The sequence below is a fragment of the Pleurodeles waltl genome, chromosome 12, assembly GCF_031143425.1.
Source record: "Pleurodeles waltl isolate 20211129_DDA chromosome 12, aPleWal1.hap1.20221129, whole genome shotgun sequence".
Classification (NCBI taxonomy): Eukaryota; Metazoa; Chordata; class Amphibia; order Caudata; family Salamandridae; genus Pleurodeles; species Pleurodeles waltl.
Genome location: NC_090451.1, coordinates 515,773,357 through 515,795,224, shown reverse-complemented (window position 1 = coordinate 515,795,224; position 21,868 = coordinate 515,773,357). Strand labels below are relative to the sequence as shown.

Here is a 21,868-nt window from a genome sequence, read left to right as displayed (position 1 = left end):
CAGACATGAAGAAAGAGTGGCATATTCTACGCTGGTACCAGTAGAGAAAGAAAAAAAACAATTGGGTGTCATCGGCATAGAACACAAGGGACAACCCATGGGGTTCCACGATCTTTGCCAGGGGGCCATATAGATATTAAAAAGCATATGGCTTAAGGACGAACCTTGTGGGACCCCGCAGGTCAGTGGAAAAATGTCAGAGTAATATGTTTGATCAAGGACTTAGAAAGTTCTTTGACTCAGATATAAAGAAAGCCAATTAAGGCAGGTGCCCTCGATTCCTAGTTGAGAGGCTCTACGAAGAAGAACCTTATGATCCACTGTGTCAAAGGCGGCACTCAGATCAAGTAGAATGATTGCTGCGTATTCACCAGCATCCACATGTCGTCTAGTGTCTTCAGTGACAGCCAACAAGGCTGTTTCAGTGCTGTGAAGCAGTCTAAATCCCATTTGAGTATTATGAAGAAGATTATGTTCCTCAAGAAAACCTGACACCTGAAAGTTAATATGTTTCTCAATTATTTTTGATGCAATGGGAAGAAGAGCAATTGGTCCATAGTTGGAGAGTAATGTTGTATCAAGATTAGTTTTTGGTTTAGTAAAGGCTTAACAACAGCATGTTTCCAATTTTTCAGAATGTACCCATGTGACAAAGAGTCGTTAAGAATATCAGTTAACACAGGCAATATAACTTCTGATCCTAGAGCTAGAATAAACAGAGGGGACGGGTCCAAGAGAGATCCAGATTTAATAGAGCCAAGATGATTGTCTACTAGTTCTTTACTCAGAGGCTGGAAAACTGAAAGTGAGACTCGAGGAGCCTGAACGTCAGGATAGAAGATGGACGCATCCTCATTAGAGGAATTACTGGGAAGAGTTACCTGAATATCAGCAATTTTCTTTTGGAAAAAACAGGCTAGTTCATTACTATGTGCCTGAGAACCCTCAACTATGTTGTTAACAAAAGGAAGCTTAGTCATTCCCTCAAAAATAGAGAACATCTCTCTAGGAGATTGGAAGAATTGTTCAATCCTGGAAGTACAGTAGGAAGCCTGCACGACCTTGATTTCCAGGTGAAAGGATCGAATCATATTCCTATGGTCTCTTTTGAGGCCGAGGTCATATGATTTCCTCCACTTCCTCTCCATCCACTTACATTCTTTTTTTAGACGCAGCAAATGAGGGGTAAACCAACATGATTTTTTTTGACGAGTGGTCTTGATGATAGTTTTAGCAGATAGAATAGTATCTAAAGACTTGGAGATCCATTTGTCAAAACCATCTGCTGTATAATGTTGACAGAAGGAAGAGGAAGCATACTGGTTCGTTAGTGTAGTCTTAGATGTGAGGAAGCCAGTCTCAGTGTATAGGTTATCTTCCTTAGCAGGATAGAGGTCGGAGTTTGCAGGGCTGCATCTTAGCTACAGATCACAGTGGTTCCATTATCCTCTGGCGTGAAGTGCTCCTCTCAAAGAGTATAGCACAGGCGCTATTTATATAGTAAAACACTCTCCTTATCGTACTATGACAGAGGTGCAGAACTGCTATGGTGTCTCATCTAGCACAAACAGGTTGTCTCTTAACGAGCACAGAAAAGAAAATAATGCATTGTGTTCTGATTGTATGTCCCTGGCCCAAATGTGCAGACTAGAGGACGACCATCCCTTCAGGAATAAATGCATATGCGCACATTCTTGTGTTAGTGGAAAAATATGTAATTGGGTACCATTTAGAAAAGCTGTCAAGCTAAAATGTGATTCTAAAATGGAGACCTGTGGGGGGCCAGGCAACAGTTCAGTGGGACTTCTCCTATGCTTTGTTTGGTATTTTACTCAACAGCTCATATGCATCTTTTGAGCACCCTCAAATGAAGTTTATAAGCGCCTTTTAAGCACCCTCAAATGAAGGAATACTCAAGAATGACAAGAAGCATGAAATATGCAAGAGAAGACTGGCAAGCACTGGCTCAAGAAGTACTTGCTTGTTAAAGCTAATTAAATTTGAGTAACATGAACAGATTGAACTACGTCTACGATTTGAGGACTGGTGCAACATGTTCAGTTTGCATTCCACACCCGTGAAGGGTAAGAATTCTTTAGGCCATCCATCTTCCATAGCGACTGTATCATGACCATTAAGAAGAGCTCCTTTAAGGCTACAGGGAATGCTACTACAATGATAAAGGTGTTACATGATTGTATCGCCAGACATGCTCTCAATAGAAATAGAATCAGACTATTCCTCAGCAATGGAAAATATCCTTCATGACAAAGCTGTATATTTTATGAAGCTGCCAAAAATCTAGAGTCCAACTTTACTGGACATGATTTTTCCATACATCAGAAGAGATGGAATAGAAAAGATTACCAAGGAGAAAGAAATCATTAACACATTTACAAGCATCCTGCAACTTACGTCCTTACTTGTCTGCTTATGTCGAATGGTGAAATTTATGAAAGGGAGGAAGATGTTCTGATTTTTCTTCCCCTTGCAAGTATAAACTGTGCTGTCCTTCCAAGTCACTAGCTGCGAAGAGCAAACTGAATTTCACAGTCATGCTGACAACTCTCCTAGAGCGAGTGCAAAAATATTATCTAAGATTGCTTTGTCTATAATGTACATTCAAAGTGTGTTTCTTTCATTTCAGTGGCTGTTCCTAGTGAGACGTGGAAATTAGGATTCTGCACAGTTGCAAAACACCTTAAAATCATTAGTGTTGAGTTTATATTTTCATGGTCTTTTTCTTGAAGTCTGTGCTTAATTTGAGCTGGTGGGACCCAAAAGCAGTCATTTTTGGGCACTGGCACTTATTCTTCTTCATCAGACATTGACTGTAAGCAAGAAAACGAAGACACAAAAAGGGGAAAGAATAAGAGAAAAAAAGGGGGCAAGCAGTAACCTGCCTGAGTGAGCTAAAGTGATAAAAACGAGCAGGGTATGTCTCATAGTGGATGGAAGAGCCATGAGGTCATTTCAAGACTATGCAGTCTTGGTATTCCGCATGCCAATGTTTAAAAGCACCAGCCTGTGAGCTTCTGAGTAGAGCTCTTAGCACTGGCCCTCATTCTGTTAGAAATTAAGCACTGTCTAAAGTGGCCATGTCACCAAGTCCTTGACCCTTCGTCCTGAGATAGTTCAATGAGGGATGAATGTAGCACTGAGTATATGCAAAACATGAGGTATCAAAGCTATGATTAAAGTGCATTTCAGGGAAGCTTAAATTAAGTTTAAATCTGTTTAAAGTAAGATTAAGCTTGTTATGTTTAAATATAACAGCTGAGATAAGTAAGGAGCCCCTATCACCTTTCCTGTAATATTTTCTTTCCCTTTCTAGCAGTAGTTTAAGGTACTGATAAATTTCCTACGGTATTTGTAGGCAGGTATTTGTAACATGCTTGCCATTACTCTCTCCAACAATTATGAAGATGAGTATTCCATACTACGATAGGTGTATTACTTAAAGACAAGTGTGCTGAATCAGGATCAATAACTTTGTTAAGTGACTTTTCGAATAATCTTTTTCATCATCTGAATCATCTTCTAGGCGTCAATAGTAAATTCTGGAGATCCAGGATTAAAACTGATCAGTGTAATCCCCAACAGTTTACAAAAGAAAACCTGTCTCAAATGTACATGGTAGATAGTCTGACAACATTGATTTTTTTAACACAAACTTTATTTTATTTTATTATTTTACAACAGAATCAGACTCAGCCATTATTTATGTCCAGCAGTAAATGATGACAAACTGTGATAAATATTATATCAACAGACAAGTTATAAAGGTCACTTATATCATATCCCTGTGCAATAGGGGCAAGAGTACAATAAGAAGCAAACTAACCAAAACCTCCCACCCAACAAACTTCAACTGGTATTTCTGAAAATCGGGAAGCAGTACCAGTGGGACATAATAGTAGGGGAGAGAAACAATTTGGAAATGCAACTGTGGTATCAATAGCACTATGGTATTTTCCAGGGAAGAGAGCAGAAAGTGTGATATGCAAGCACATGCCGCCAGTTATTGCAGGATTGATCCCCAGTTGGGAGTCGTGAAGGGAGCCTTAGCCCTGCCCTCCAGGACGTTGGAGTAAAATTCTCAGGTAAATCCTACAGTATTCAGACTCCTATGTGCCTTCACCCGGTGTCTTGAACCTTTATAACATCTCTTTGATGGTCTGAAAACATTGATATAGGTACGCATTGGCTAAGAATACCCAGCTTCAGTTTCACAAGTTGCATGACACATGTTATTGTGTTTTCTCAGTAGGTTTTTGAAACTTGGAAAAATAACCCACAGTCACAAAAAGGATTTAACTCTCAAGTCAAAAAGACTGACAACAATTTTGTTGCACAGCAACATTGGATATTGTTAGAATCCTAGTACATCTTCATGAAGCCTGGAAAATTGTTTCAACATACTTTGCATTTTTCTTCATGTGGTTTGTATCTTTCCACAATCGTCACCATTACAAGACCATTCTCCCTTTAGCTTTCGAATGTTGGAAATCAAGGAAATAGAGACATATCAAAGATGAACACCAGCAAACCCAAACTAAACCATACAGATGCACAATATGGCTATACCAGAAGGTGATCAATGTAGGAAAAACAGAAATCAGGCAAGAGGCAGAAAAATCTCATATCAAATAGTAAAAGCAGCAAGAAAGCTATTATTTCCCTGTGTTGAGAAGGGTTGGCATACAAGTTAATTTACTTTCTATAGCTGCCAATTGACTCTGCAGGTTAAAAACACATGTCCGTGGCAGACCCTAAAACCCTTGAGCTAACCTTCCGTGATTTAACATACTTTGCAGATTACACAGTTCTTTGCACCATGTTTCCAGCTCACTGAGTTATAAAAAGTGTACTTATGATTTCAGTACTGTGATGTCAGAGCATAGTGCAGGTCAACGAGCTGCACTGTGAGAGCCTCACAAATGCCTCAGTGCTGAAATAACATTGCAGGGTGTAAGTCAAGCCTTCTTACTTTCTCACTATCGTGATATTGTTGCATAGTCCGAATGGAGGTTCTTCACATGAACTCTTGATGTTTCAGGGGTGAGGAAACTGTGAAAGTTTGCAAATCATATGTTAATTGTGAGTGCTCTGCAAATGTCTCAGTACTGGGTTATCAGTACATGGGTTAGTTGATAAATGTTCACTGTGCAACTCTGTGGATATGTTAGTAGTGGGGCATTGGAGCACAGTGTAGGTCATTAAAGAGGTGCACTATAAGAGCTGTGTAAATATCCAGGAACTGCAATATTAGTTCAAGATGCAGGTCAACATGTGGAGCATTGTGAAAGTAGGGAATTCACGTTAGTATTGGACCCCTCAACCCTCCGGGCTTCCATCTCTGTTGAGGTTGAGGCCCAGGCTTCTACACCAATAACAGTTATTGTGAAGTCTTCCCCCTGCATCATCTGTTACAGCAGAAGCCTTAAGTCCTGCAAACCTACACAGTTACACAGGACGAAAACATCTTCAAGGGTTCCACCTGCATGCCAACCAACCTAAGTTATAGATTCAACATGGAATCCAGGGAAGAACATAGTTCAATAGGCCCCACTGTGGAACACTATGGCCCTCATTACAAGGCTGGCCGTCTTCAGACCGCCAGTCTCGCGGTCTGACCCCAATATTACAACTGTGGCAAATGTGCCACGGTCGGACCACCGGCACGCCCACATTTCCGACGGCCTGGTGGTGCCGGTGATCTCAATCCACCAGGGCAGCGCTACTCTGGGGATTACGATCCCTCTCTCTGCCAGCTTTTACATGGTGATTACACCGCCATGTAAATGCTGGCAGAGACTGGGTGCTGGGAGCCCCGGGGGGGCCTTGCACTGCCTATTCACTTGGCATGGGCAGTGTGGGCCCCTCTGGCCAGCCCTGTCGCGCAAATCTCTGTAGCTTTGCAGATAGTGATTTGTGCATCAGGTGCTAGTGCTAGTGCACCTGATGCCGAACAGCATTGCATGTTGTCGTGCGTTTCCTGCTGGGCCAGCGGGAAACTCATAATAGGGGATGCAGGAGGGCTGCCGCATAAGCAGTAACCTGACTGAAGGAGCTTGGCCGGCGGCCTTTTCCGCCCGCCAAACTCATAATTAAGGCCTATGTGAATAGTATTGGTTGACTAGCTCTTGCCTTTCTGTCTAGTCCTACAGGGAGTAAAGTGGTTTTTAGTATTTCAAGGTTTTTAGTGTATGAATGGTACATATACACTGTGATAGCTGATTGTGTATGTCTGCATTTATTTAGTGCACTTTCACCATAATGAATCTGTATTTATGTGTGGTTTTATATATAGCACAAACTTGCTGTATAGCAATCAGAGCACTGTATATGGGAGAATAATAGCAACAGCAAGCAATCCGTAGGAAGACGTGGTAAAAACAGATGCATTATTTGTAATAAAACACATAAAGAAGAGACCTCACTTACATAAAAAATAAGCATCAAGTATGACTTCACAGCACAGTATGACCAATATGGAATTGCGTCAAAGAAGGGTGCGGTCATGGCTGGTGGCAGACTATAGAGATAAGTAGCTGCACAAAGAAGAATTAGAGTAATGTCAGTAAACATTTTTATATTTTTTATTATGATTACATGAGAAAGTAAGGCAAAAAGTGACTACTACACAGAAATTGTTTAGGTGTCTTTCGAAAACACTGTGCGAGGTAGTCAGACGATATTCCCAATGAAGTGAACTACACATTTTGGAGCATATCCTGAGAAGGACTGAGTCACTGTATTCTGGTTCTTGGAACCAGGTAGATGGGGATCCTTCCAAGGAGGTGGCACAAGAACTGGGTTGTATGGTGCATGGCTTTTTATTTTACGGAGATTGCAATCCCCTGGAGAGATGCAGGCAGTACTCCCCTAGGTTCCACGTGTTTCAGGCTGAGCCCACATACAATAAGCGTGAGGCTGAGCCACCAGTGGTAAGCCTGGATCTCTCCATGCTTATCTGTGGATAAGTCTGTGTAGTGACAGAGGACTGCTGAAATGTGTGGAGGCTTAGAGGAGAGACCACATGAGGATGCCCATGAATAAGTGGGCCATGAACTGTGCATATTACTCTGTGGATGATGCAGATTGGTCGGGTAGTGAGCCAGACTGCAGTGGTTTCTGTTCATGAGTAGGCCCCTCTCTAGCATCACAGGGACCCGTTCTTGCCTTGTACGAGAGTATTTCACTACTAGTTCATAAACCTCTAAGTCGTGGGGCTGGAACTATGGGAGTTGTGGTGATGGGTGCCCCTAACCTGCAACACTACTTAGAGCCCAGCCAGATGAGCTGAGCTGAAGCCCATATATCATATGCCATAATGGAGAAGAAAAGGAAGATTTTTTTTCTTCCCACATGCTGCTTGTTACAGTAAAAGCCAAAAGATACGGGAGCTTGACACATCTGAATCTCCTGAGTTATCATAAGATGCACTACTCAGCTCCATTAATGCAGTGTATTAAAGAATACACCAAAAGACAGTGCAAATAGGGAAATTGGTTAAATCTGTGGACGTGACTTCTCCGTCAAAGAATACTGTGACTTTCTTGAATTTGGTAGCAGTATTGTCAAGTGAGACAGTATGTGTGGTTAGGTGACTTGTTCAACTGCATTACATTTTTGCTTTGAGTGCTTTCTGCTTGAGTTTACCCAGAAAGCTTTGACTTCATTAATGTGGTTCTTGGAGGATCTGCTAATGAGTAGAAGTTTAGATATAATAGACTCTGGATTTTGGCCCCATTTTCTCCAATGTCCCCACTGTGCCCTCTACTCAGTAAGTTCAGAAAAGAACCAAGGGGAAACATTATGGGGGTCATTCCAACCTTGGCGGTAAAAGCCGCTTACCGCTGTCAGAAGACCGCCAACATACCGCCGCGGCCGCGGTAAACCGCCACGGTCATTCTGACCCACAACAGGCAAACCGCCAAAATGCAGACATCCACAAAAGTCCGCCACACCAAAGGCCAGCGAGAAACTGGCGATGACCAAACCTCCACCGTCACGCCAACAGAAATACGCCCACACTATCACGACCCACGAATCCACGCGGCGGTCTTTCAACCGCGGTAATCCATTGGCGGTACACACCGCCGCGCTCAAAATACACACACATTTACAAAACACATCCACATTGGACAAATCGAAAAACACACACCTGATACACATACACACACCACTCCCACTCACCCAATACAATATAAAACACACACCCACATCACCCACAAACCCCCACTTCTACAGAATCGGGACCACGCACTGAGAAAAAGAGAACTGAGCACCCAGACGCGCATTTTACTTTCACCCAGCAATATTTCCACGCACTTCACACAACACACCAATACACATCACCAAACAATCCACCCCACACATCATCCACACCACCCCATGGCACCGCAAAGACACCCCAGGTTCTCCGAGGATGAACTCAGGGTCATGGTGGAGGAAATTGTACGGGTAGAGCCACAGCTCTTCGGGACACAGGTGCAGCACACCACCATTGCCAGGAAGATGGAGCTATGGAGCAGAATAGTCGATAGGGTCAACGCTGTGGGACAGCACCCAAGAAATAGGGACGGCATCAGGAAGCGGTGGAACGACCTACGGGGGAAGGTGCGTTCAATGGTATCCAGGCACAACATCGCGGTGCAGCGGACTGGCGGCGGACCACCACCTCCTCCCCCAGAATTTACAACATGGGAGGAGCAAGTCTTGGCGATCCTGCATCTTGAGGGCCTCGCAGGAGTAGGCGGAGGAATGGACTCTGGTAAGTCTCATCTTCACTACTTCATCCCCCCCACCCCACCTGCATGCCAACTCATACCCCCACCATCACCCCCATCACATCCTGCTCCTTGCAAATGTCTCCACATCACAGCCCACCCATCCCAACACCAAGCCCTGCATGCGACCACAAAGCATGGACACCCATCACCAAAGCATGCCCACTGCACATACCCATCCCCCACCAAATCACCGTCACAAAAGCCCCCACACGGAATGCCAGCTCTGGCGTACAAGGGCACACACCCATTACACGCTATGGCACACACAAATGCAATAACTATACTTTTATACCCCTGCAGGACCCGAACGCCACGTCACCGCGCAGGAGGGTCCACAAATGTCCACTCCACCCCCAGAAGAGGCCCACAGTGAGGACAGCACCTCTGTCGACCTGGATCTAGATGACCAGCCCGGCCCATCGGGGACCTCGGGACAGTCGGTTCCCCTCAGACAGCCACAGCCCATAGCAGACCTTCCCCCCTCTGGCAACACCAGCACAGCACCAACCCAGCGGGCCCATCCCTCAGTCCCCAGGACACGTCAATCAGCGGTGTGTCCACCACTACAGGGCACCCAGGTTAACCCCCCACCCCAACAACAACAGGGACCTGGGGGCAGTGGTAGTGGGCACACGGTCCAGGGGACAGAGGCACAGGGAAACAGGGGAACTGGGAGGGCTGCTGTGCGACAGGGGGGGGACAGGCCCAGGGAACCCACTCTCCACGAGGCCCTCTCCTCCATCATGGGAGCCTACCACCACTCCCAGGAGACGATGGCGACGGTCCTGGCCAGGTTTCAGGAGATCCAGCTTCTGCAGGAGGAACAGTATTTGGGGTTCAGGGAGGAACTACGAAACATCACTTCCGCCATGGGCACCATTGTAGGGGCTCTGAATCAGGTAGTCACCACATTGCGGGACACTGTGGCAGGACAAAGGGCCCCTGACACTAGCATGGACCAAGAACTGCCTACCACCTCCGCCGGCGCTAGTGGACAGGAGGCCCCGCCACAGGACCAACAGGCCACCAGCACCCCACCCCCTGCAGAAGGAGAACCACCCGCAAGCAGTCCCTGAGATCCAGGAAGAAGACAGAGTAAGATGCCAAGACCACCCCCAGGAAAGGATACCTCCCTGATTGTCATCCCACTGTCCCACATTGACACCCTGTCCATTCTTATACTGCCCATGCTCCACTTTCCACAGGCATTTGGACATTGCACCTGTGAGACTAATAGTCTGGACTCTGCCATGGACAATCCTCCACCATCACCCCTCACCGACTAGCAACCACCCACCAATATAGGACACTGAAATAAACAGTTATTCGACAAAACAATCAGGAGTCTGGCTGTGATTTTGTACTAATGTATTAGACATTACCGTCCCAAAATGCATATTTACATTGTGATGCCAACATACCACTGTCACACAGCTGTAGTCCATGGGGAAATAAAGCAGATGTCACACAGTATGGCCCACATCTCTGAAATTGGAAGGGAAAGTCACAACTCAGTTACCATACACAGGTGGAAAAGGTCAGACAGTAGAGAGGTAGTAGGGGTTAAGTATATATAATATGACGGGTTGGACTCTTACCTGTGTGTCATTGAAAATACTGCTGTATTACTGTGTTCCTGTTGTCTATGTCGTCCTCTTCGGCTTCCTCTTCTTCACTCTCCACAGGCTCCACAGCTGCTACAACACCACCATCTGGACCATCCTCCTGCAGAAAAGGCACCTGGCGTCGTAAAGCCAGGTTGTGAAGCATACAGCAGGCCACGATGATCTGGCACACCTTCTTTGGTGAGTACAATAGGGATCCACCTGTCATACGGAGGCAGCGGAACTGGCCTTCAGAAGGCCGAAGGTCCGCTCGATCACCCTCCTAGTTCTCCCATGGGCCTCATTGTACCGTTCCTCTGCCCTTGTCCGGGGATTCCTCACTGGGGTCAGTAGCCACGACAGGTTGGGGTAACCAGAGTCACCAATTAGCCACACACGGTGCCTCTGGAGTTGACCCATCACGTAAGGGATGCTGCTATTCCGCATGATGTAGGCGTCATGCACAGAGCCAGGGAACTTGGCATTAACATGGGAGATGTACTGGTCTGCCAAACACACCATCTGTACATTCATCGAATGATAACTCTTCCTGTTTCTGTACACTTGTTCACTCCTGTGGGGGGGAACCAAAGCCACATGGGTCCCATCAATGGCACCTATGATGTTGGGGATATGTCCAAGGGCATAGAGATCACCCTTCACTGTAGCCAAATCCCCCACCTCAGGGAAAACAATGTAGCTCTGCATGTATTTCAGAAGGGCAGACAACACTCTGGACAACACCTTGGAAAACATAGGCTGGGACATCCCTGATGATATGGCCACTGTTGTTTGAAATGACCCACTTGCAAAGAAATGGAGTACTGACAGCACCTGCACTAGAGGTGGGATCCCTGTGGGTTGGCGGATGGGTGACATCAGGTCTGGCTCCAGCTGGGCACACAGTTCCTGAATAGTGGCTCGGTCAAGCCTGTATGTCAGTATGACATGTCTTTCCTCCATTGTCGACAGGTCTACCAGCGGTCTGTACACGGGAAGATTCCTCCATCTCCTCGCATGTCCCAGCGGACGGTGCCTATGTAGGACAACAGCGAGCACAGAGTAAATCAGCCCACAGGTACGTAACCACAGTTTGCACAAAACACAATTCCCAATGCATTGAATGGTTTGTAGGAGTGTTGATGCAAGGCCTAGGTATGTGTGACGCAGTTAAAAGTAAGCCATGTGGGCCCTTGAAATGGCGGCTGCCTGACCTGTGAAGTGTGACAATGGGATGTGAGGTCAATGCGCTGGCGTGGCACACCGTGGCGGTAGGCGATCGAAGACCGCGGCGCAAAAGCAGCATTGGTTAACATTGAACCCTATGGGTCTCAGGAGCCAATGACGATGTGCGCCGGCGGTCGCGGTACGCACCGCCGCGGTATGCACCGCCGCGGGCGTGACCGCCATTTTCTATCTGCTTAATCACTCAATACCTGATCTTCGACAGGAGAGGACCTACACTGCAAGTGCTGCTGTGACCTCGGTCTGGAAGAGACAATGGCTCATGCGACTGGGGAAAGGGCCCCTGCCTTCACTGCTCAGGAATTGGAGAAACTCGTGGATGGGGTCCTCCCCCAGTATGCGCTACTCAACGGTCCTCCAGACCAACAGGTAAGTACACTGGGACCATGCTTTGTGGCCAATGCCTGTGTTGAGTCGGGTGGATGAAAGATGGTGGGGAGGGGAGCGAATGAGGCATGCATCATACGACGGATGACAGGATGTGCCACATGGCAAGGGTAGGGATGGGGGGCCACTCACATTGAGGGTGCAGAAGGTGATGACTCTTTTTCTCCCCCTGTACATTTCACATAGGTCAGCGCCCACCAGAAGATAGACATTTGGCGTGCCATCGCCAAGGACGTCCGGGCCCTGGGGGTCCACCAGAGACGGGGCACCCACTGCCGGAAGAGATGGGAGGACATCCGTCGCTGGAGCAGGAAGACGGCGGAGGCTCAGCTGGGGATGGCCTCCCAACGTGGGAGGGGTGCCAGTCGTACTTTGACCCCCCTGATGTCCCGGATCCTGGCGGTGGCCTACCCCGATTTGGATGGGCGCGTGAGGACATCACAGCAGACACAAGGGGGTGAGTACAACCTCATTCTGCTGACTTTGCGTGCAGTGGAGGTGTCTGGGTGGGGGAGGAGGGCTGTGGGTATCCCTAGGCCAGGGCAATTTCTGTAGGCTAGGCCCCTCCGTAAGGCATGGCCCTGTGCCCCCGCCCCCCACCTCTGTAGGGTGCCAAGTACAGTTATCCATGGCCCTGTGTCATCTATGTGTGCATTTGTCGTCCATAGGCTTGTAGGCCATGTCCCACGGATTGAGTAGTGGACCCCAAGTGCGCGGCGTAGTGCAGGGGGCTTCTGTGTCTGTCCTCTCCGCCAACGGTGTCGCCAATGCATGCACTCAACATGTCTTTATTTCCCCCCCCCCTTTCTTGTGGTGTTCCTGTTCATGTGTGCATTAGCATCATCAGGCGGAGGAAATGTGGCATCGGAGCACGAGGGAGCTGCATCCCACATGGCCCTGGAGGGCCAAGCAACGGATTCCGAATACACCAGTGGGACGGAGGGCAAGGGGAGCTCCACAGCGGGGACTCGTGCAGACATTAGTGACACGGACTCGTCCTCTGAAGGGAGCTCCCTTGTGGTGGCGGCAATATCTGTGCCCCCCGCACCAACAGGTACAGCCGCCACCCAGCGCACCAGCACCGCCCTCCCAGCAGCCCCTCAGCGTTTGGCCTGTGCCCGCTCACCCAGGAAGGTGGGCATCTCCTTCGCCCCAGGCACCTCAGGCCCTGCCCCTGTCACCCCTGCTGCCCTCAGTGTGGAGGTCATTGACCTCCTGAGGACGCTCATTGTTGGGCAGTCTACCCTTTTAAATGCCATCCAGGGTGTAGAAATGGAGGTGCACCAAAGTAATGCATACCTGGAGGGCATTCATTCTGGTCAGGCTGCCCATCAGCGATCGTTCAACACTCTGGCCTCAGCACTGATGGCAGCAATTGTCCCTGTCTCTAGCCTCCCCCCTCCAACTTCCTCCACCCATACCCTATCACCTTTACCTCTGCCTATCCCAGACACACCATCAGACCAGCCTTCACACACCTCAACACCCAAGGGAAGCTCATCCAGACATAAGCACCACACATCACACAAGCATTCACACAAGCAACATCCACATGTGTCCCCCTCCTCCTCCCTCCCTGTCACGTCTCCACTCACACCTGCATGCACAACATCTTCAGCCACTACGTCCATCACCAGCACACCCACCAGAACCCCCTGCACACGTGCAGTCACCACCCCCACTACCATTTACACGTCCCCTGTGTCCTCTCCCACTGTGTCTGTGACCCCCTCTTCCAAGCTACACAAACGCAGGCAGCCACCCACCCAACAGCCATCCACCTCACGACAGCATCCAGCCCAAGCACCTGCACCCAAAGACACCAGACTGAAGACTCCTACAACCACAACCTCTTCCTCCACTCCCATACCCACTACACCTACCCATCCCTCTGTTCCTAAATTGCTTTTCCTTTCCAAACTTGACCTCTTTCCAACAACTCCCCCACCCCGTCCATCTCATAGGACTCCAGTCAGCACCTCAGCCACCACAAAAGCGGGACCTGTAATGACAGTGTGCCATGGGCTGTGGAGTCCCCCACCATCAAGGGCAGCCAGTTCAGTAAGGAGCCAGCCCACCCCGGTAAAACATCCGAAGATTGTCAGTGGCCGGCGCGAGAGGCCGAAGACACCAGGGACCAAAATCCCTACCATGGCTCCGGCAGGTAGTGTGGTGCCACCTGGCACACCGCCAAAGGTGGGGAAGGGCCACAGGCGAACAGGGAAGGCTGGGAAGGGCAGCACGCCCGACAAGTCCGCCAGCAGCCCAGCTGGCCAGGAGGGCCCCGCCAGCCCCATCCCAGGTGGGCAGGAGGACACCCACAGGCCCGGCACTGCAGCCCAGGAGGGCCCCGCAAGCCCCATCCCAGGTGGGCAGGAGGACACCCACAGGCCCGGTACTGCAGCCCAGGAGGGCCCCGCCAGCCACACGACAGATGGGCAGGAAGGCACCGCCAGTCACAGGTCAGGTGGCGAATGACCTCCATGCCATGGCCGGATCCGCTGAGCTGGACACTCATCCTATGCACTGCTGCACTGGGCACCGCCGTCTCAAGCACCGCTGAACAGGGCACCGCCGTCTCAAGCACCGCCGAACAGGGCACCGCCGTCTCAAGCACCGCTGAACAGGGCACCGCCGTCTCAAGCACCGCTGAACAGGGCACCGCCGTCTCAAGCACCGCTGAACAGGGCACTGCCGTCTCAAGCACCGCTGAACAGGGCACCGCCGTCTCAAGCACCGTTGAACTGGGCCCTTCATCTCAAGCACCGCTGCACTGGGCACCGCCGTCTCAAGCACCGCTGAACAGGGCACCGCCGTCTCAAGCACCGCTGAACTGGGCCCTTCATCTCAAGCACCGCTGCACTGGGCACCGCCGTCTCAAGCACCGCTGAACAGGGCACCGCCGTCTCAAGCACTGCTGAACTGGGCCCTTCATCTCAAGCACCGCTGCACTGGGCACCGCCGTCTGAAGCACCGCTGAACAGGGCACCGCCGTCTCAAGCACCGCTGAACAGGGCACCGCCGTCTCAAGCACCGCTGCACTGGGCACCGCCGTCTCAAGCACCGCTGAACAGGGCACTGCCGTCTCAAGCACCGCTGAACAGGGAACCGCCGTCTCAAGCACCGCTGAACAGGGCACCTCCGTCTCAAGCACCGCTGAACTGGGCCCTTCATCTCAGCACCGCTGCACTGGGCACCGCCGTCTCAAGCACCGCTGAACAGGGCACCACCGTCTCAAGCACCGCTGAACTGGGCCCTTCATCTCAAGGACCGCTGCACTGGGCACTGCCGTCTCAAGCACCGCTGAACAGGACACCGCCGTCTCAAGCACCGCTGAACAGGGCACCGCCGTCTCAAGCACCGCTGAACAGGGCACCGCCGTCTCAAGCACCGCTGAACTGGGCCCTTCATCTCAAGCACCGCTGCACTGGGCACCGCCGTCTCAAGCACCGCTGATCAGGGCACCGCCATCTCAAGCACCGCTGAACTGGGCCCTTCATCTCAAGCACCGCTGCACTGGGCACCACCGTCTCAAGCACCGCTGAACAGGGCACCGCCGTCTCAAGCACCGCTGAACTGGGCCCTTCATCTCAAGCACCGCTTGACTGGGCACCGCCGTCTCAAGCACCGCTGAACAGGGCACCGCCGTCTCAAGCACCGCTGAACAGGGCACCGCCATCTCAAGCACCGCTGAACTGGGCCCTTCATCTCAAGCACCGCTGCACTGGGCACCGCCGTCTCAAGCACCGCTGAACAGGGCACCGCCGTCTCAAGCACTGCTGAACAGGGCACCGCCGTCTCAAGCACCGCTGAACAGGGCACCGCCGTCTCAAGCACCGCTGAACTGGGCCCTTCATCTCAAGCACCGCTGCACTGGGCACCGCCGTCTCAAGCACCGCTGAACAGGGCACCGCCGTCTCAAGCACTGCTGAACTGGGCCCTTCATCTCAAGCACCGCTGCACTGGGCACCGCCGTCTCAAGCACCGCTGAACAGGGCACCGTCGTCTCAAGCACCGCTGAACTGGGCCCTTCATCTCAAGCACCGCTGCACTGGTCACCGCCGTCTCAAGCACCGCTGAACAGGGCACCGCCGTCTCAAGCACCGCTGAACAGGGCACCGCCGTCTCAAGCACCGCTGAACAGGGCACCGCCGTCTCAAGCACCGCTGAACTGGGCCCTTCATCTCAAGCACCGCTGCACTGGGCACCGCCGTCTCAAGCACCGCTGAACAGGGCACCGCCGTCTCAAGCACCGCTGAACTGGGCCCTTCATCTCAAGCACCGCTGCACTGGGCACCGCCGTCTCAAGCACCGCTGAACAGGGCACCGCCGTCTCAAGCACCGCTGAACAGGGCACCGCCGTCTCAAGCACCGCTGAACAGGGCACCTCCGTCTCAAGCACTGCTGAACAGGGCACCGCCGTCTCAGGCACCGGCTGGCCCATTGGCGGAAGGGGCAGGCCCGCCTCTGTGTCGGGCAGGGCTGCACGAAGCACTCTGGGCACCAGTCCCCCTCCAGAACCAGTGGAGACTGTTATCCACTTGTGAGACTGTGGCTTTGCACTCCCCAGGATGTAACAGTGGGCAACCCACCCACTGTAGAGACTTGAGAGACTGTGGCTTTGCACTCCCCAGGATGTAACAGTGGGCAAACCACCCACTGTAGAGACTTGAGAGACTGTGGCTTTGCACTCCCCAGGATGTAACAGTGGGCAAACCACCCAATGTAGAGATTTGAGAGACTGTGGCTTTGCACTCCCCAGGATGGAACAGTGGCCATGGAGGCCCCTCTTGGATCTGGCGTTGTGGACTCATCTGGCTGAGGTGCCCCCCCCTTCCCTTCCCCCTGAGGTGCCTGTAGTTTTGCTATCTGATGCCCCTGCAGTGTTCTCTCCGTTGGAGTCAGGTATCCTGTGTGGGCTTTGCCCATGTGATTTGGGCCCAGTGGTCCACGGACAATGCCTGCTACAATGATCGGACTTTAAAACTTATGTATATAAAGGTTTTAGATGTGTGATATATTTTTAAGCCAGTGATACAATATATTCCAATGTTTAGAATCATTTCCTTTTGTCTTTGCATTCTTCCGGGGGGTTTGGGGGGTGTAACTCTGAGTTGTTGCTATGCATTGATGTGTGTGTTGTAGTGGGTGAGGGTGGGGGTGGGTGTGTCGCGTATGTGTGTCCCCGTAATTTTTTCCATCCCCCCTCCCCTGTGTCGTAGGTGCAGTACTCACCGTTGTCTTCTGCGCCGGCGTTCGTGCTCCTGGTAGAGGTGCAGGAAGACAATCGCTGGGAGGATGTGGAGTTCGGGTTCCATTCTGTCCAGATTCCTCGTGGGGTGTATGGAGGTGAGCGTTTTCCGTTAGAAATGGCTGTTTCCGCCGTGTTTTTATCGGCGGGACTACCGCCCCGGAAAAGGTGGCGGATTGGTAGGTTGTGATGGGGTGGGCGGTACATTGACTCTCGCCTGTCTGTTGGCGGTGACCGCCGCGCTGTTTGTTTGTCCCGCCGTGGCGGGCGGTGTGTTGAAGTGGCGGTCTCTGTTGGCGGTTTCCGCCAGGGTCGGAATTCCATTTTTTTTACCACCAGACTGTTTGTGGTTTGGCCGCCGCTTTAACACCGACCGCCAGGGTTGGAATGACCACCTATGTCTTTTTGTCTTTGTTTTGTTTGGGTGAACCAGGCCAATAATGCTATAAGACATGGTCTCAGTATGGTAACAGGTGAGTTGATTTACATCCAGAGAGGTGGGGCAGTCCAGGCTGGTGGGCAGGAGCCATCTGAACTGTAAGTTCCATGTTTTAGTATCACACACCTATACTGTGTTCTCTTGAGTTATCTAATAGCTGAGAGTTTGCTGAAAACAATGATAACGAGATCTGGATATGGTCAGGCCAGTTACTGTCAGTAGATCTTTACCTGAATGCAGTCTTCTTTGGATATACTAAGATCAAATATGGAGCCTTTGCTTAGTCTTTATCTATGTATGTAGCATTTTTATATCCTGAACCTAGCTTGCCAAAAATCAGTGGGGCATTGTACAGGATCAAACACAAGCATAAATCAACGAGTGATAGAAGAAGTAGATCGTTGTTAATACATTGTGATTTAGTGTTCTTTAAAGAGGTGCATCTGCAAATCTTTGCTGATTTGGAGCAGGGTTTGTGTTAGAGCTGTCCGGATTGATGCAGCGATATTGTTCTAGATCCTGCTTGCATGGGTGGCAAAGCCTGCTGCCTTGTCCATCATTTTTACACGTATTAGCCTGCAGTCTGATGGTGTCCTAGCTGTGATGTGCTGCGAACCACCAGAGATGGTGAGTTTGTCTGCTGGATAGCTTTGTAAATGATGCAGCACGTTTTTTGAAGATGGTGTGGACTGGCAGAGGAAGTTCATGAAGTTCCATTAGGATGGGAGCATTTAATTTTATCCTATTTCTTTAGGCCCTTGATGAAACTTGCTGCAAAGTGTAAGGTGCCCTTAAGGGGCACCACTGTGGAGTCTCAGTGGTCATGGAGCCTGGAGTTAACACCATCCAGATGCAAGAGTATGAGGGCTTGAACTGCAGTTCTGAAGTTGCTTTCTGTAAGAGAAAGCTGGTACCTGGGCTGCTTTGTTTTTTACCAGTGTTCCTTGAGGGCAATGTTGGTGTCCCAGGTGAATCCAAGTGACTTGGTATGTGAAAGTTGGAGTTGAAAGCTATCAAGATTCCTGTCATCAAGCTAGGTTTCTTTCTGTTTGTTTGTTGTTCTTGGCAAATAATAGTTCTGTCTTGGTTTGGCTAAACTTCAGGTAAGCACTGGACATCCAGGTCCAGATGATGTGCTGATAATATTTGTTGTGTTGTATGTCTGAAGCAGAGGCATTGTCTTCTAGTAAAGAGGCAAGTTGAGAGACTTTATTATCAGTATGGTTTCTCCAGGGAGGATTGAAATTGCCGAAAAGGATGTTGTTAGTGAGGTGAATTAATTGGAAGGTTAAGAAGTTTATGCATCTGTCTCAGTCAATAAACTGTTTGTTGTCACAACAGAGACAATCTATAACATTTGTTCAGGAAGAGCATGAAGTATGTGAACTTATTTCAGCCAGCAGGCATTGAAAGGTTGTAAAGAAACATGCATGGATACATATGAACATAGGAGTGTTTATATAGATGAATGTAACTCGCCACCAGCTTTATCCTCTTAGTCAAGGTCCACAATGCTACAGGACTAGTGTAGAAACATATCCAGTACCATCTGGGAAGAGGAATAAGTCATGTCGCCACAAGAGGTAGTCCGAAGGTAAGGCTGGGGTGTCCTCTGACTTACAGAAGTCTAGCACAGCGGAGCTACAGTGGTGGTGGAAGCAACTGAGCTTTGGTAGAAATTTAGGTGATGGGTTTGTCCTCATGGGTAGACTTCATTGAAAGGGGATAGAGAAGATGCCTCATTGCTGAGATGACCAATCTAGGCTCGCTGAAGGGGTCCAGTGAGAGATCCTTACACAGAAGAGGTGATGAAAACTGTGGCTGGGAAGAAGTGCAGCGTGGGGTAGAGGGTGCAGGTTCCTTACTGTAAGAGGTGACTAGTTCATGTAGGTGAAGACAGGAGGCTCCAGTAGGGAGTGGTAAGTTTAAATGTCAGTGGTAGGTGCTTAGTAGAACTGGTGTCACTGATTTCACTAGAGATTTTTCAGTGGATTTGAGAGAAGGCTTCTGATTTGTAAGAGAGTAATTCAATAAGGACTAGATAACGCGCTGATGGATTCTGAAAAAGCTGTCCTGGCACTCAGATTAATGGCCTCAACACAGTGGTGTTGGAGGTACTGTCTGACTGTTGCCTTCTTTAAGTTCGGTAGTTAATGAGGGAGAATGGGGAACTCGGAGGAGAGACTATCTGAGAATCTGTCATTAGAGGTGTGTTGTATGACAGCTATAATATTCATATTGAGACTGATAGCAACTTTAGGGGGTAACATTGGCATGTAGACCTATCACTGCATATGATTGAGATGGCATGATTGAGAGGGAGAAGGATGTGGTGGTATGTAGTGGCCCACACATGTAGAGATTGTGCTGGGAATATAAAAGGAAGTAATGTATGGACTGATAGCATGGGTGAGATGACATTGACCACTGACCCAGAAGCATGAGGGAAGGGCATAAGTTGCTGGTATATTGAAGGGAATGAAACAGAAAATCAGGCATTTAAATTTTTTTTTTAATCTCTGACCTGCATCATTATCTAGCCATTATCATAACCAGTGATGATGAAGTAAGCTTTGGATTGAGGAGTGGCTAAGATGGCGAACCTTTGGCCATAGAAAATGTTAAACTTATGCCAGATTAAAAGGGAGTTACCAAGAGTGTCACTCAGTCTTGTGTGTCATTCATACAATAGAGGCAGTCAATGTGTTGTGGCTCTATGTTTAGTACTATGGTATTGGTCGGAAGAAAGAAGTTCAGGGTTCCTTTTCATTGTAAAATGCTTTATTTTTTCTGCCATTTGCCTACTGGTCAGGGAATGTAATATTTTGGGAGACTTTAGTAGTATTTTGGAGAGGATCCTTGCAGAAGGGTGTGCGGATAGGGGTTGCATGATAGTCATAGGCAGTCAAGGGTGTCTTTAAGTTTATTCATAAACGTGTGGAGGGTGGCACCAATGGTTCACAGATAGTTGTTTTAAATATGCATATTATCCAATATTGATCTTTGTTTTTGTAACGTTCCACTAGTTGCTTTTCATCCACTGATCAATCAATATGGTTGAATACTATGTATAGCCGCCTTCTGTTCCCTGATACGCTCACCCTGATCTTGGTATAATTCTCATAGGAATAGACTATGAAACTGATGGCACTGGTGATTTTGGCCAAATTGCCATGGTTGAGGTTGTACAGAATAGGTTATACCAAGAAGCCCAACCTTGTCCTATTAGTTTCATTTTCTGTAGAGCAGTAGCTTGAGTTCTTTTCACTAGAAAAGCTCATCCATTAGCAGTTCCTTATTCTAGCTCGTACTCCAAAAGCCATGGTATATCATACATTGCTCCTTACCAAATACTTATTAGGAGAAACTGAATAAATACTATAAGCGCATGTAAGAAATTAACCAAATGTTACTTTTATTGATGCTAGTGCTCATCTCCATTTCTGTTTTCGAAAGAATCTTAAAAGCCTTCCAACTTTGTCTGTTAATGGTGTTTTAACCACGATTTGTTTTCTCTTTTTAGGCTACAGATCTCCTATCACAGCGAGAGTGATGAAGAGACCAAGGTGGCTCCGTAAGTCTCTGAGCTTCCTCTTATACACACTTGGACAAAGTGTAGGATACACACAATCTTTGCAGCTAGTTGTAAAACGCAAGATATAGCAAAGGGATTCAAGGTGACCTTGTGAATGGTTATAACATTTTTAATCTTATACCCATCCCAAAATTCACTTGGTCAGTGATATCTGATCCCTGTAATTGTTTCCACATGTATTTCTATCACAGTGGACCCGAAGTGTGTGTGTGTGTGTGTGTTCAATGAATTGAAACACACTGACCAAAGACTTAATCCATGGAAAGTTACACTTCAGAAACAATGACAATTATCTAAATAAGTTTTGGCATTAATGATACCCAGTGTGCATTTCACCCTTTGACTTTCCTCAGCATTAAACAACTTGGCTACATGAAAGAAAATAAATATGATCCATTATTGTCTACAAAGGCCTCGAATAATCCGAAAAATGTTAGTAGACCTGTAGGTCTAATGACTTGAATAGTTTACTCGACCTAATTGTAATGTGCTTGACCCATAAACTAAATTCTTCTCAAATTGTGTGACCCTAGGCCAAACATTTAATTT

At 48.8% G+C, this 21,868-nt stretch overlaps 1 protein-coding gene across 1 annotated transcript in view; it reads left to right on the top strand.

The window, feature by feature from the left end:
• CNGB1 (cyclic nucleotide gated channel subunit beta 1) overlaps nt 1-21,868 on the top strand; it is a 1,925,718-nt gene that overhangs the window by 975,543 nt on the left and 928,307 nt on the right. Inside the window, exon 22 of the mRNA XM_069217388.1 lies at nt 21,248-21,298. Within this exon, the coding sequence (XP_069073489.1) occupies nt 21,248-21,298 (51 nt within the window). The remainder of the gene's footprint in view (nt 1-21,247; nt 21,299-21,868) is intronic.